This window comes from Anser cygnoides, chromosome 2 (genome assembly GCF_040182565.1).
Source record: "Anser cygnoides isolate HZ-2024a breed goose chromosome 2, Taihu_goose_T2T_genome, whole genome shotgun sequence".
In the NCBI taxonomy this organism is placed as follows: domain Eukaryota; kingdom Metazoa; phylum Chordata; class Aves; order Anseriformes; family Anatidae; genus Anser; species Anser cygnoides.
In genome coordinates, this window is record NC_089874.1 from 12,937,136 (window position 1) to 12,952,082 (window position 14,947).

At 40.1% G+C, this 14,947-nt stretch overlaps 1 protein-coding gene across 1 annotated transcript in view; it reads right to left on the reverse strand.

Moving 5' to 3' along the window:
• Nucleotides 1-14,454, reverse strand: part of PITRM1 (pitrilysin metallopeptidase 1) — a 29,244-nt gene extending 14,790 nt beyond the window's left edge. The window contains exons 1-13 of the mRNA XM_048047582.2: nucleotides 14,298-14,454; nucleotides 14,004-14,106; nucleotides 13,044-13,150; nucleotides 9,393-9,544; nucleotides 8,850-8,964; nucleotides 8,655-8,751; nucleotides 8,099-8,259; nucleotides 6,659-6,785; nucleotides 5,893-5,981; nucleotides 5,164-5,292; nucleotides 3,318-3,431; nucleotides 2,780-2,876; nucleotides 799-933 (exon numbers count right to left, since the gene is read on the reverse strand). Of these exons, the coding sequence (XP_047903539.2) occupies nucleotides 799-933; nucleotides 2,780-2,876; nucleotides 3,318-3,431; nucleotides 5,164-5,292; nucleotides 5,893-5,981; nucleotides 6,659-6,785; nucleotides 8,099-8,259; nucleotides 8,655-8,751; nucleotides 8,850-8,964; nucleotides 9,393-9,544; nucleotides 13,044-13,150; nucleotides 14,004-14,106; nucleotides 14,298-14,344 (1,473 nt within the window). The 5' untranslated portion in view covers nucleotides 14,345-14,454. The remainder of the gene's footprint in view (nucleotides 1-798; nucleotides 934-2,779; nucleotides 2,877-3,317; nucleotides 3,432-5,163; nucleotides 5,293-5,892; nucleotides 5,982-6,658; nucleotides 6,786-8,098; nucleotides 8,260-8,654; nucleotides 8,752-8,849; nucleotides 8,965-9,392; nucleotides 9,545-13,043; nucleotides 13,151-14,003; nucleotides 14,107-14,297) is intronic.
• Between the last annotated feature and the right edge of the window lie 493 nt (nucleotides 14,455-14,947).

Sequence of the window (14,947 nt, forward strand, 5' to 3'; positions counted from 1 at the left end):
CCCGTATTTCTTAATACAAAAGCCAAAAGCTTAACAACTTCCTACTACTTCTAGACACTAATTATGCCTTTAGGAAATCAGATTTCAACTGATGCCACCGTGTCCTGTTGCCTTTGAGTATATGCAAACCAGCATTCACCCACGAGTAAATCAGGTTGGCAGTCACATATAATAGACGTGCCCTTCAAAACAACCTGAAGGATTTAAGCAAAACAACAAAACAAAGCCACCAACAAAAACAACAGAAGACGCTTTTGCACTGCTACCACTGGATTTTTTTTTGTTCTGCCATTAGCTAATGCAGGGATTCAGAACTATTCAATGTCATAATGCCTTTATTGTTCTTAAATCTGAAAGCACTCTAGTAGAATATATAGAGATGAAAACAAGAAAAAGAGCAAAAAGCAGTTAGTGCTGACAGCAACATTCAGACAGCAGTTCAATGAACATTACTAGGTCCATGTTGCTGTCCACGTCTTAACTTCTCATTAGGAAAGACTCACGTGCCTTTCTATAGCATCAGGCATCACAGTATTTTAAACATTAAATCATTAGTATTTTCTCAATGTTCTAATATGTGTGTTTCCAAGTGTCCAATGACCAATTTTTCCAGTTTTAAAAAGTTTTCACTTCAACCATTTAAAATGAACATGCTTTATTCAAAAGTGCTGCTGTTCATCAATGTCTAAAGATAGACAGTATGGATATGAACAACTCAGTTCCCTTCAATTTAATTTTAAATACAAAATAGTGATTCAAAAATCAATACTGCAGATATTTTCCTGCAAGTTTTCCTACCTTAAAATACTTTTTAACCTTTTCCTGAAGAAATGTGGGATCTTCCTTGAGGCACTGCCTGAACCGAGAGACTTTATCTGCAATTTTCAGAAGCTCCACTGGATCCCCATCCTGATTCCAGCAGGAAGCTATATACTGAAGGGCAAGAGTAACTGAGTAAGCAGGACAATTCATATATATTTCTGTAACTGGCAGCATCTGTGTTCCAAAACCACCTTATCTACTATTCATATACAGATGATAAGTAATAGCTATTGCATACTTCTAATAGATTGAGGAGGGGGATGCTGCTGAAGTGTTTGTTCAAACTAAAGGACTATGTCATCATCACCTGTCCCTTTCTTCCCTCCACTCCCTCCTCCAATCTTACCATACCAAACTACTTTTTTTTTTTTTCCCTCCTTTCCTCTTTTTGCATAGGTGTGTATGTCTGAATTCTGGAAATCTGTTGGAATACTCTTTCCTCTCTCACATTCAAAGTAAATTCACTTTCAGCCAGGGAAAGAAGGAAAAGGGGAACAGGAGGTGTATGCAAAACAGTATATAAATATAACAGTCTCCTCATTTACCTTATCAGTCAGATGAAACGATCTGTTCACTAGCACTGTTCCCCGGGGCTCAATTCTAGGGCTGATTCTGTGTAATTTTTTTTATTAATGATTTGGATACAGGAGTTGAGTGCATCCTTAGCAGGTTTGCAAGTTGAGGCTAAACTGGAAGATGCTGTTAACTTTCTGGAGGGCTGAGGGCCTCACAGAAGAATCTAGACAGACTGGAGCATTGGGCAATCAGCAACGACATGAAATTCAACAAGGGCAAATGCCAGGTGCTGCATCTGTGACGGAGAAATGCTGGACAAAGTACAGATGGGGAAAGGAGTGGCTGGAGAACAGCTCAGCAGAAAGGGACCTGTGGGTGCTGGATGACAGCAGGCTCACCTTGAGCCAGCAATGTGCCCTGGCAGCCAAGAGGGCATATCACATTTGGGGTACACCAAACCCTGCATAGCTAACTGCTCAAAAGAGGGCATTCTTCTGCTATATTTAGCTTTGGTGCAGCCTCACTTCAAATACTGTGGACAGTTCTGGTCTCCGCAATATAAAAACGGTATTAAGATATTTGAATGCATCCAGAGGAGGGCAACAAAGCTGGTAAAAGGGCTGGAACACATTCTGTTTCGAGAGGCTGAGGATACTTGGTTTGTCTAGCTTGGAGAAAAGGAGGCTAAGAGGAGAATTCATTGCTCTTTACAACTTTCCGAGGAAGGAAAATGAGAGAGGTGCTGATCTCTTCTACCTGGTAACCTGTGTCTCCATAAGCTTTTCTTGTGGAACCTATCTTAAAGGACAAAAGGGTATCAGGAGACTGATTGTTTTTAACAGTTGCACAGATAAAAAGTAAGCAAGCCAGAACAGGCCACCATCCAAGAACACAATTTCTACTGTTTTGATCACTTTAGAAACAAATGGAAACCTCCAAGCTTACTGAATTCTCCTATTGATGTTTTAAATAAATAAATCACAGAGAAGAAGGTCCTTCTAATGGTAGGGCTAGCAATTATATTAAATTATAGTGGCACAACCCTAAATTCCCAAGAAAAATACAGTCCTTTGATTTGATTTCTACAAATGCATAGGCAACTGGCCAAAACATACCAAGAGCCAGCATGACATTCCTCTCTTACAGAAGTAATCAGTCCTACTGCAATCACAGCTACTATTCAGGCAAAGACAACAGGCTAACTGCCTGATTAAGTCCTACAGAGTAGAGTCTAGCAATGGTTTGAAGACTACTGAAAAGAACGCAGAGGTGTACAAGAGATGACAAGAAAAAAAGCCATAAAATGAAAAGTTTTAGGTATCAAGAGCCTACAAAATTACCCCATATTTTGTTAATGCGTAGAATGCAGATTCCATGCCTATGTCTGAAACAAACTAAAAGAAACCACGCACAACATACACAAGCACGCATACAGACTTACTGATGTCAGGGCAAGTCCAAAACTTGTAGACTGATGTTTCAGCTGGATTTCAATTTTGTGAAGTAGAGCTTCAATCCTGTCTTCCTCAAATCCTTTCCTTTGGGAAGGGGTAAAGAGAAAAGGAAATCACATCCATTAGCACTAATCACTCTAAGTGAAATTATGAAAATGAATTATAACATCAATAAAGGAAGCATTACAACATGATGACTTCCACACTGAATTAAAATCGATATGAAATAATCTTATCACGCTGTGTCATTTAGTAAAACAGCACTAATATCATTAAACTCCTGAAGGTTATGCTGATGAATATGCTACAACAGAGGAAGTAGCAGATAAAAGTTTTAAGAGTATTGAGCAATATAACTTTCTTCAGTGCATTTTTTAAAAAGGTAACTAAAATTTTAAGGCATATCAATATGCATGCCTGTATTATTATATATACATTAATATATTTTATATTACTATAAATATCTAATTGTAAAAGACTGCATGAGAGAACTAACAGTATTCTTATAAATTTAATATTACTCACGCAATAACTTCATCAACTGTTTTAGCAATAATCTGTTTCACAGTATCGATGTCTGTCTCAGCAATACCCTGTAGACCCACACTGAAATAGGCTTCTCTTGTTGAGCTATTAAACCTGGAACAAAATATTCAACTCAGTTACAAGTGCTAGAACTTCAGCATTAAACTTCATAGCAAAGGCAGAAGGGGAAATACACTCATTCATCATTTTCGCATAAAAAGAGGACTTTAAAAGCCAGACAGAAAGAAAAATAATTATCAAAGAGACAAGAAATTGAACTTAAAAGTGCTTTTTGTTCAATTTAAGTAGTAGCAGCTCACTGTTAGGAAAACATATGGCATATGATTATTAGAGAAAGAAAAACAGTTACAGAAGAAAAGCTATTATTTTCTGTTCATCTTGCAGTTCATCAGTACGTACTTTCAGGTAATAAAGTCTCTTTTGTTAAGCGAAAATTGTAGCTACCTGTAAAGCCAAACACATACATTCTACTTAAGCAGGCGAGTGAAACAGAACTTTTAAATTCATACATTTAAAGCATTATTTGCAGAGCAAGTGGTGAAGGTGAAGTGTTCTGTGTTTGCTGCAATTATTTTCAATACTACCAAACAACAACAACAAAAAATGTTGTAAACCTGTCAGCCATAGTTAACTATAAGAACTCCACTTTAGGGAGACAGACTGATACTGGCAGAAATATGCAGCATGTAGCTGTTCAGACCAAGTACAACAAACAAAAAGCAATAGGTGTTCAACTCTAAGCATTCACTATTCCACAACTATAAACTACAGAAGGGGTTCGATGACAGACTCAGATGTCAAATTGAGGATCTGTGGACTCAAAATCTGTCTTTATATTAATAACTGCAGATGAATCAATATGTATTAGACAATTCACTGCATAGATCAACACCAAATTAATATAGTTAGCCCAAAAAAGGCTTAACTGAAGAACTATAAAACAACTGAATCACTACTTCAGTGGTTGAAGACAGATATAATGCCCTGTGGTATTAAGATGTCTACATAGCACTGGAATTTATGACAGAGGTCTTGCAACGCTCCCAAAAGAGCCGATTTTAAGCCGTGTAGAGTACTGCAAGGCATTACAGTCATACTAGATTAGTATGTTTAGGTTTCCCACTCAAACATCTGAGACAGCGGAGACAAAGCATGATTTTTGTCATCCTCAATTTTGAAATTAGTCAGATGAATCATGCTCTGAAAAGTGATTCTTTCTTTCTGCCGACACTGAAGTCCAACTATGATGAGCAACCGAGCCTGTAGTTAGGTTAAGAGAATCCACCCGTCTAGTTTGCAGTGCAGAGCTAGCTCAGAAGACTGTTTGCAAAAGCTACAGTTTGAACAAATAAATACTGGCAGACATATCCTTTCACATTCTGGCAATGGCAAATTAATAGCACCTAATTGCACAAAAGCACATTTGTGCCAAACCTACCTACTACTAAATCACAGGAGTAAAGCAAAAAAGCAAATGCAACAGTATGCAGTTAAGAGCAAAAACTAATTTTATTAGTTTTCTGAGTAATACTAAATGCACAAGATCAAAACACTCCAAGCAACTAGCACATTGAAAGCATAGCGTGTTCTTATCTATGCATTTTTCTTGTTGATAAACATTAAACAAAGCTGTACTACTGTTTTCAGTAACACAGCTTCTACTGAATTAATTTGACAAGCCAAAAATTACATCGGGAGAAACCTTTAAGATTCTTCTGGTGTGGCCTACGTTGCCTGCATGAGAGATGACTTTTCCCAACTTGATATTCATTTGTAACTCTCCTAATAGTGCTTATAGGGACAAAATGCAACTTGTAACGCTTACCCAACATCAGGAGAAAAATCTGTACCAACACCAGACTCGATTAAGGCTTTGTAAAAAGGAGAATTTGGTCCATCAACCAACAGTGAAGACAGCAGGCTCAGCGTGAAAGTTTCAAAGGTGTCTGTAATGCTGATGAAAAATTATTAGTTTTTAAAAGCCATCAAAAGCTCCAAATATGTCACATCAAACACCACTGACTTAATTTCAGAATAATTACTTCTAATAAACAATGTAGGGGAGACAAGGGAGAAATAACTGCCTCTTATGAACACCACACCAAAATTTAGGAAACCAAGAGAGTTCTGGGTTTGAGTTACTTGTTCATAAACTTGAATTACTCATCATAACAAGCACTAAAGCTCTCCAAGTTCAATTAGGCTGTGAGGCTGGATGAAGTTAGCATTTGGGTCATACAGAAAAGCTTGCACATCGAAGGCAGTTCAAAGACAAGAAGCCAGTGTTCCCAAAGCCTAATCCACTGAACAGTTTTGTAAGATAATGGCTGATTCTCCTTACCTCTACCTGCTAAAGAAAACGACAAGACAAATTTTACTTAGTACGTAAACTTTCATTTACTAAAGGACGATTTGTCTAGTACTACCCCACAGCATTATTTAACTTAAAGGTGACATTTGCAAAGAGAGATGGGGGCACAAGTAAGTACACCTGCATCTTCCTTAAAGTTCTAAAACAAGTTTTTGATTGAGAATTTCATTTTGATAGACTTACTCTGTCAACAAGTAGCTGACACTGACAGTCGTCTGTTTGGAAGGATCAGCAGCAAATGAGTCTAAGCCACACGTTACACGGTGTTCTCGCTGTAAAGTACAGTAAGTACATATGATGCAGACTAACCTCATATCAGACTTACAAATGAAAAAAATGACTGCATCTTCTTTCCATAGATTTAACATAATTTCACAGATTCTCCTAAGTAAATACATAAACACGGGATATTTACCCAGTATATCTTGAAAAACTAAGAGTGGTACTTCCACTTTTTACAAGTGCAGAAATAGAGAAGAGGATCAAGAAATTAACACTCTAAGCTTTTCTTTGAAATCAAGCTTAAGCTCCTGCACAAGCCAGGGAGGAAAATAATATAAATAAATAAATGAAATGGAAAAGTTATTTTAACAGCAATGTTTGGAATCTTAGGTAAAATTTGCTGGGTACATTTGTTGACAATTTAAGTATCAATATTTTTTAATACCTAGCTCCAGATGCTTTAAATTCATAAATGCTTGTTCTCCAAATGCTGAGGACATTTGAATACTGAAAATAAACAACTGTATGCAGTTATTACTGAAATTGAAAAGTATACAATGATGCAGTGTGTTTTTTGTTATTTTATTTTTTTTTAAACACACAAACACACTTTTAAACAAACAAAATAACCCCAGCAGGTTGGGCTCAGTTATACTCAGGTTCTGCAACTCCAAGATTGGATGTGCACTTCTTTAAAAATTATTCTTTATTTGTTTTAAATACGTACAGGCTTTTCCCAGAGTTTCTGTTTTGGGATGTTGGTCTTTGATTCAATTCTTTCAAATTTTACCAATGCTTCCTCATGAATTTGTTTTAAATGTTGCTCCAGTGGAAAATTACCATAAGTGAAGAATCTGCATTTGAAATGGAAATTTGAAATTACACATCGGATTTTACAGGAAATCTGTAGGAACAGCTTTTATATGTATTTGTTTATTTATGGTGTTCTTTTTTCTTCTGAATTTCATGTAACTTCCAGTGATTCTGTTATATCTAGAAGAGAACATGCGTTGTAAGGTCTGTAGTTTTAAGACCCACCATATTTTGCCACATACTTAAAACCCACAGATCTGCTGGTAAAATTTCACAACGCTTTTCAGCTCCTGTTTTATTCTTTGGAGTCCACAAAACTAGAATTCAGTTAGTTGCAGCAATATATGAACTTATAAGAAAAAAACACTAGTAACTGAAACCAGAATCCCAATGCTCTAATGTTTCAGAAGACAAGATTCTTATGGTCCTCACACAATGCATAAAATACTATGATACATTTCTCAACTTATCTGTAAAATAGAGCTGAGTTCTGCAGGTCACTCTACTAAAGTACGCTCTAGTACCTACAAGAATCATTGCTAACTTCCCTTGGGTTAAAGATGAGCATGGGGTATGTCTCAGGTAAATGTTATTATTTAATTAAAATCTAAGCTCAGATACAAATGAATACTTGGGATGATGAGAAAATAAAGAATGGTAAATTCATGATCATGTCACAAGCTGATGTTCCATAAACAAATTAAATCAGACTAACAGATTGACCACAAAATTAGTACAGAAGAAAGAATGCTATAGATTTCCCTCCACATCACCCTCATATTTTCAAGTATGTTGACTTTTAGCTTAATGACCTTATCAGTACCAACAGAATTAGTGTCTGACTCAAATGGATATCCGTTATTTAGAGCCCAATACAGTAATATGATTCAGGAGCAAATAAACAGCAATGCATTTGTAACTTCTTTTAACTTTTAATCTGGGTTGGTTTGAAGGGGTTTAGGAACCCCTAGACTCATCTGTGCTATTTGTATGGTAACTCTCTACCATCACTTCCAAATACTTACTATTTTGTATTTGTTCCGTTTCCCCCCAGTCCATATACGTTCATGGTAAATTAACCATAAATAAAAACTTTCAGACAAATCCTCATAACCCAGCAGGCACACATAGTCTAGAAAATGCCCATCAGCCACCTCTCTTCAGCAGCCCCTACTTCCAATTCACCCTTTGCCCCTTCCTAAAGCAAATTCATTGCTTTGAAACTATGATAGCTGCTGGAGGGTATAGGTTATATCGCTGACGATGAGTACAGAAATGCTGTTCCCTCACAAAGATATAAATACAATGCTAACTCACTATATAACCTATCAAATTAGTCACAAATTTCAGATACCTGGAATTGCTTGGATGATAATGTGTGGCATGGAACTCTTTGAGCTGCTCCCATGTAAGATCAGGAATACTTAACGGATCTCCACCAGATACTACACCGTAAGTGTGATCAGGAAGGAGTTTATTTTGCAGGTGCTGTGCAAATATCCTCTCATTATCTGTCTTAAGAGGAAAACACCGCATTTTAGTAAAAGTCATCAAAACATTTTAAAAATAAAAGGTGCTCAATAATAAGACCTATTCTAACTTACGCAAGAACTCCCCACATAAGCATTTTGTTATGCCGTATTTTGATACCCATGTACTTTCACAAAATTCGCTAAGTTATGTCAACTTAAAAGAAAAATTCTACAATAATATTCATTAACAAGGTTCTCTTCTATATGCAAACAATCTTTAAATGGGCTAACTTCAAGAATAAACACATAACAGTTTTGTCTTTACTAAGGACTTAAATTTCATAAAAGAAGAACAGAAATCTCTGGTGCAATAATGGCATTGATAACCTGCAACTGAAACCATGTAGAAGATCTAAAGCAAAAATCCACAGAACTTACAAATGCCCCTTTCATTTCATTAAAAACAACTCCTTTGAAGACTAGAGGTGTCTGAGGATCAGCTGGGTTCTCGTGTTCTAACCTCCAGCCTTCTTGCCTGAAAAACATTAATAACAGGAAGTGTAGCTTGGGAGTTTGAGGTTTTTGTTTTTTTTTTTTAAGGTTTGCATACATCTCAAACTGTCCACATCTTACCAGAAATCTAGTTGTCGCAAACACGGGAAAAAAGCTGCATCCAAGTACACTGACAGGAGATTCTGGAAATCCTTGGGATTTTGTGTTGAGAATGGATAGAGTGTGTAATCACTAGCTGTGTACAAATAAAGGTACAAGAACAGAACTTCAGAACTTCAACAACTGAGATGCATTTTGCTCTCATTTATATTTAATCCCTCATCAATATAAATAACTGGAAGAGAAGAAACTTACTAATTGACATATACTAATGCTGTAATTATTTGTAAAGAAAACTTCATGCTGGCCAAACATACAAAAATTTAAATGTCTTGTAGTATACTATAAAAATCCAGCTCTACTGGGCCTTTGTAACTCATAGACAAAAAAGATTTATTTTGTTGCCTTGCCTTGTTAGTTTTTTTAATTCCTCACTCACAATTTTGAGTCTCTCATTCACACTTAATAATGGCCCTCCAAAGGGAAAATAAAGAGAACCAACAGAAAGTTCTGCTGCAGTAAAACCTTGCTGATTTCAAGCAGTATTATTTACTTTGGGCTCACCTGTGAATGCATTCATGAAAGTTGACAATGATCTGTTTAACATTTTAAAGAATGGATCTCTGCAAGGATACTTTTGAGAACCACACAACACGGTGTGCTCAAGGATATGCGGGACTCCAGTGCTGTCCATTGGAGTGGTTCGGAACTGTACACTGTAAGACAGACAGCACAGAGAGGAACACATTAAATGCGATGAGAAGTGCACTCACCTCCCATCTGCAGCCTAGATTTATGGAAATATTATCACTGTCTAGTAATTAACATGATTTACAGTGGGATGCAGAGTTACTGAGCTTTTATGAAGGACTGACTTGAGTGCTCAGCAATCTCTGCTAGAAGGGGTAACACTTCTGCAATTCTATTTCTGAAAGTTGCACAAAATATTTCAGCACGTCACTAAACACTAGAACCAGGGGTGGCTCAGCAGACAACCTATGTAACTAAAGTAATTCATAAACCTACAAAAGTAGCCAATATCAACAGTTAAATTTACATCCTACTGAGAAATACAATCTTTTCCCTCTACTATTCAGTTTAGTAGCTGAAAAATTTTTTTTTCTTTGTATTGGGTTTATGTGGAAAGGGTTTGGTAGCAGGGGATCAGCAGGGGTGGTCTCTGGGAGAAGAATCCAGAAGCTGCCCCATGTCAGATCAGAGCCTGCTCCAGATAGCTCCAAAAGGGAGCTGCTGCTGGCCAGAGCCAAGCCATGGGTGATGTTGGTTGGGTCTCTGTGAGAGTAGATTGAAGGGAAAAAAGAACTGCTGTGTTACAGCAGCTGGGAGAATCAGGAGTGAGAACCAGCCCTGAAAACCTCAAGGTGAGTGCAGCAGGAGGGCAGGAGGTGCTCCAGGCACGCAGCACAAGTTCCCCTGCGGCCTGTGGAGAGGCCCCTGGTGGAGCAGGCTGTCCCCCTGCAGCCCATGGGTCCCACACGGAGCAGATCTCCACGCTGCAGCCCGTGGAGGAGCCCCCGCTGGAGCAGGTGGATGTGGCCTGGAGGAGGCTGCGGCCCATGGAGAGCCCCCGCAGGAGCAGGCCCCGGGCCGGAGCTGCAGCCCGTGGAGAGGAGCCCCCGCAGGAGCAGGGGGTCTGGGGGGAGCTGCCGCCCGTGGGGGACCCGTGCTGGAGCAGTTTGCTCCTGGGGGACGGACCCCGTGGTACAGAGCCGTGTGGGAGCAGGTCTTGAAAAGCTGCTGCCTGTGGGCAGCCCCCCAGACTCAGTTCGGGAAGGACGGCATCCCGTGGGAGGGATCCCAGGTGGAGCAGGGGCAGAGAGGGACCGTGAGGGAGCGGCAGGGACAAAGCATCAGGGACTGACTGCAGACCCCATTCCCCAGCGCGGCTTGGGGGGAGGACATAGAACAGGGCGGATGGGTGTAAAAAGGTGTTTTTAGTTTGCTTTTAGTTTGTCAGTGTCCTAGTTTGCTAGTGATAGGCAGTAAGTTACATTAATCTTCCTATGCTGAGTCTGTTTTGCCCATGACAATAATTGTTGAGTGATCTCCCTGTACTTATCTCAACCCTTGAGCTCTTTCCATCGTCCCTTATCTTTGAGGAGGAGGATTCATAGAGTGGTTGTGATAGAGTTCATTGCACAGCTGGAAAACTATGATCTAATCACTACTGCTAAAACTTGGTGGGACAAACCACAACTAGAGCACTACAATCAATGGCTATAAACTATTCAAAAGTGTCACGCAGGGAAGGAGAGATGTGGGGGTTGCCCTTTATGCAAAAAAGAATAAATAAAAAAAATTGAATGCATGGAGCTGTCTTTGAAAAACAGCAATGAAAAACAGGTTGTCAGCTTATGGGTGAAAATCAGAGGCCAAACCAACAAAGGAACCTCATGGCTGGTGTTTACTACAGGCCATCTGATCAAGGAGAAGATGCTGATGAAGCATTCTTACTTCAAGTACAGGAAGCGTCCTGCTCTTAGGATCCTGCTGAGGGACTTCAATCAGCCTGATATCTAGAAAAGCAGCACAGCGAGCTGTAAGCAGCTCAGGAAATTCTTGGAGTGCACTGAGGATAATTTCTTAATCCCGGTGACAGACAGCACAACCACAGGGGCAGCATTATTGGACCCGCTGCTTACCAACACAGATGAACTAATTGGAGAGGTCAAGAACAGTGACAGCCTGGGCTACAGTGATTACATCTGGTGGAATTTACGATCTTGAGGGATATGGGCCAGGCCAGTAAAAACAAGGTCCTTAATTTTAGGAGAGCAAATTTTCAATTGTTTAAGGAATTAATGGCTGGGACTACCTGGGAAAACTTCCTCAGGGATAAAAAGATCAGAAAAAACAATGGCAGCTCCTAAAGGAGATCTTTCTTGAAGTGCAAGAGCTCTCAGTTTCCATGTGTTGGAAATCAGGAAAGTAAGGCAGGAGACTGGCATGGCTGAGGAAACACCTCCTGATCAAACTGAAGATAGAAATGCACAGGCAGTGGAAGCAGGGACACATACCCTGGGAATAATATAGTGATGGTGCTTGGGAATGTAGGGGTGGAATAAAGAAAGCTAAGGCACAGCTGCAGCTGAATTCAGCAAGGAACATGAAGAATACAAGCGCATTGATCAGAACAAGGAGACTAAAGAAAATGCACCCCACCGATAAGTAAGACAGGAGAACTAGTGACAACTGATATAGAGAAGGCTGAGGTACTCATTTTTTTTTGCCTCAGTTTTCAAGGGCAAGCACTCTTCCCACACCTCTCATATTCCCGCACCTCAAGGCAGGGAATCGTAAGAGAAGATCAAGTTCAGAGGAACCTGAACAACCATGACTCCAAGTGACATGATGAGCCGCATCCCAGTGTCCTGAGGGAAACTGGCAGACAACCGTTAAGTCACTCTTCATCATATTTGAAAAGTCAGAGCAGACAGGCAAAATCCATTAGGATTCAAGAAAGTGAAGTATCACACCCATTTTTAAAAAGAGAAATAAGGAAAAATATTACTCTTTGAAAAGAGTAATAAAGAACTATCCAGCAGCTACCAGTCAATCTCACCTCGGTGCTTGCTAAGATCATGAACGAGATCCAAGTTACGTGAAATTGTACAGAAGAGAAGGTGATTAGAGCCAGCCAACCAAGGTTGTCTCTAATCACGGCTTCACCAAGGGCCAGTTGTGCCCAACTAATCTGGTAGATTGACTGTACCAGCAGACATGAGAATCTTGTCTAATTGCTGCCTTCTAATACCTATAAGGAGGTTATGATGGAGACAGGTTCTTTGCATAGGTACACACGATGGAAGGCCAAGTGATGACGTTCATAAATTAAAACAAAGAAGGTTCCAACTTGGTACTGAAGAAAAAAAATAACCTACGTATGGTCAGTCAAACACTGGTAAGAAGTTACACAGAGAGGTTGTAGAATCTCTGCCTTTGGAAGTTTTCAAGGCCTACCTGAATAAATTTCAGAAGAACTTCATTTGAGTTAAATGTTGACCCTGTTTTGAGCAGCATATTTAACAACAGCTCTCGTAACATCTGTTCCGACCTGAATAATTCTAAGGAAGTTCCACAAAGTACTACTATCTTTGTTATCACTGAAAAATCCAGTTACAAAGCTGAATTACAGTTTATAAACCACAAGTTGATGCTGAGATGGAACATGCTATACATATATTAACATTTTACCTGAACAGATTATTGGAGTCCTCTCGAGCAACATGTAAATATTTGGCTCCTGTACTGTCATGACTAAGCTTGACTGCAGTCAGGAACAACTCAGGAACAGCTGTCACCTGTATTAGAAGAAAACACCTACATTAGAATGTCTCCCAGGAGATCAAGTAAATTAAGAATAATATAGCAGTGATCAGTTTGCTGATCCTGTACATAATGACATCATATACAGTATTACATAAGTTCTTTGTTTCTATGTTTTATGAAAAAAAAACCACACTTTATGTAAATAAAAAAAATAAACTACACTAAAATCAGAGAACTATACTTTTCCAGTATAGATATTAAGACCAAAACAACCTGATAACAAATTAAAAGAGAAGGCATATATTCAAATATCAGTGGTTAGGGCAGCAAAAGAAAAGCCAAGGAATCAAGGAACTCAATTCTACTACTAATTCTGTTACTACCAATAACTGTTTGCAGATTACCTTCATTCTCTGCTTCTGCTTTTTTTCTTTAAAAGAAGTAAAAAGAAATTCCACATATTATTGCTATTGCATGTTGTTAACAAAGCAATCAAAAGCAACTCTGGGGATAAATTTTACTTTAATGTCTTCTATAAAACAACACACGGTGAAGCATCAATTATCTGCCCATACTTTTAGAAGACCACACTGAATGCTCAGTATTTGTAATAGACACACATACTCCCATGGCACATCATTTACCCTGGAATAGCAAAGTCCCTACAGGATCATGTGTTTATGATATCCAGAGAACTTAGTTGCCGGCGGATAAATATAAGAAACTACTCAGTTTCTATATAAGAAACTACTCAGAAACTATCAGTTTTAAAAGACCAACCAAAGCATCTGCGTAAATATTTGCACTGTGTGTGGACACCTCCCCACCAAGAGAAAATGAATCTGCACAAACACACAAGTAATGTCAAGAAAAGGCAATGCCTACCTGACGTACGGTGAAGCCGTGGATTTGCTCTCCTACCCTGTACTGCAGCGCTCTTTCGTTGGCAGAAACGCTCTTCCACCTCCACGACGTCTGATTCAGAGACCTGAAACAACACTTTTCTTTCAAGCAAACGCGGTCTGATGGCAGCGCCGCACCAGGGAGCGAGGCCTCTTCCCTCCTGCCCGTGCTGGGTGAGGACAGCGGAGGGCAAGCCGCTGAAAACACGACCGCAGCCGCAGCCTCCCTCCCTCCCTGCCTCCCTCCCGCTCCCCCCAGCTCCTTGCCCACCCTCACCGGCCGCGGCTCAGCAGCCCCCCGGCTGCCCGGTAGCGGCTCCACATGGCTCGGCAGGACGGGAACCGAGAGGAGAGCGGAGGACAGGCCGGGGACGGGCCTCGCAGCCGGAGCGGCGCAGGCGTCGCGGCCCCGCGGCCTGCATTGGCGGCGGGAGGCTCCGCCCGCAGCCCCGGCCCGCCCCGGGGGGAGCCCCGTGAGGAGCCCCGTGAGGCGGCCGGGGGGGCCCCTTGGCGGTGGTGGGGGTGGCGTCTGGTGGCCCCGAGCTGTAGTGGTGGTGTTTGGGGGTACACGGCCCGAAAACGTTTGATTTTGGGGAGAGGCAGGAGAGACTTTGGGATGGGGGGGAGGAGGGGGGGTGGAAAGGACACGACAAGAAATAAAAAGATAAAACCGACTCTGTGTAATGTCTTTGCACGTTCGGGGAGTTCTCAGGAAAATCAAAAGCTGTGTTGGTTGTAAAGGGAATATTTGAGAAAAGCCTATTTGCTATTTAAAAAAAAAAAAAAAAGTTATATGTCTTTCAAGGACCGTCTGCAGCTGTCCCTGCCCATGAATATCAAATATGAATTTCATATTCCACCAATATGAAATGATTTTGATAGGGAAAAAAAAACAACAAAACAAAATCAACAAGGGGGAAACTAAAC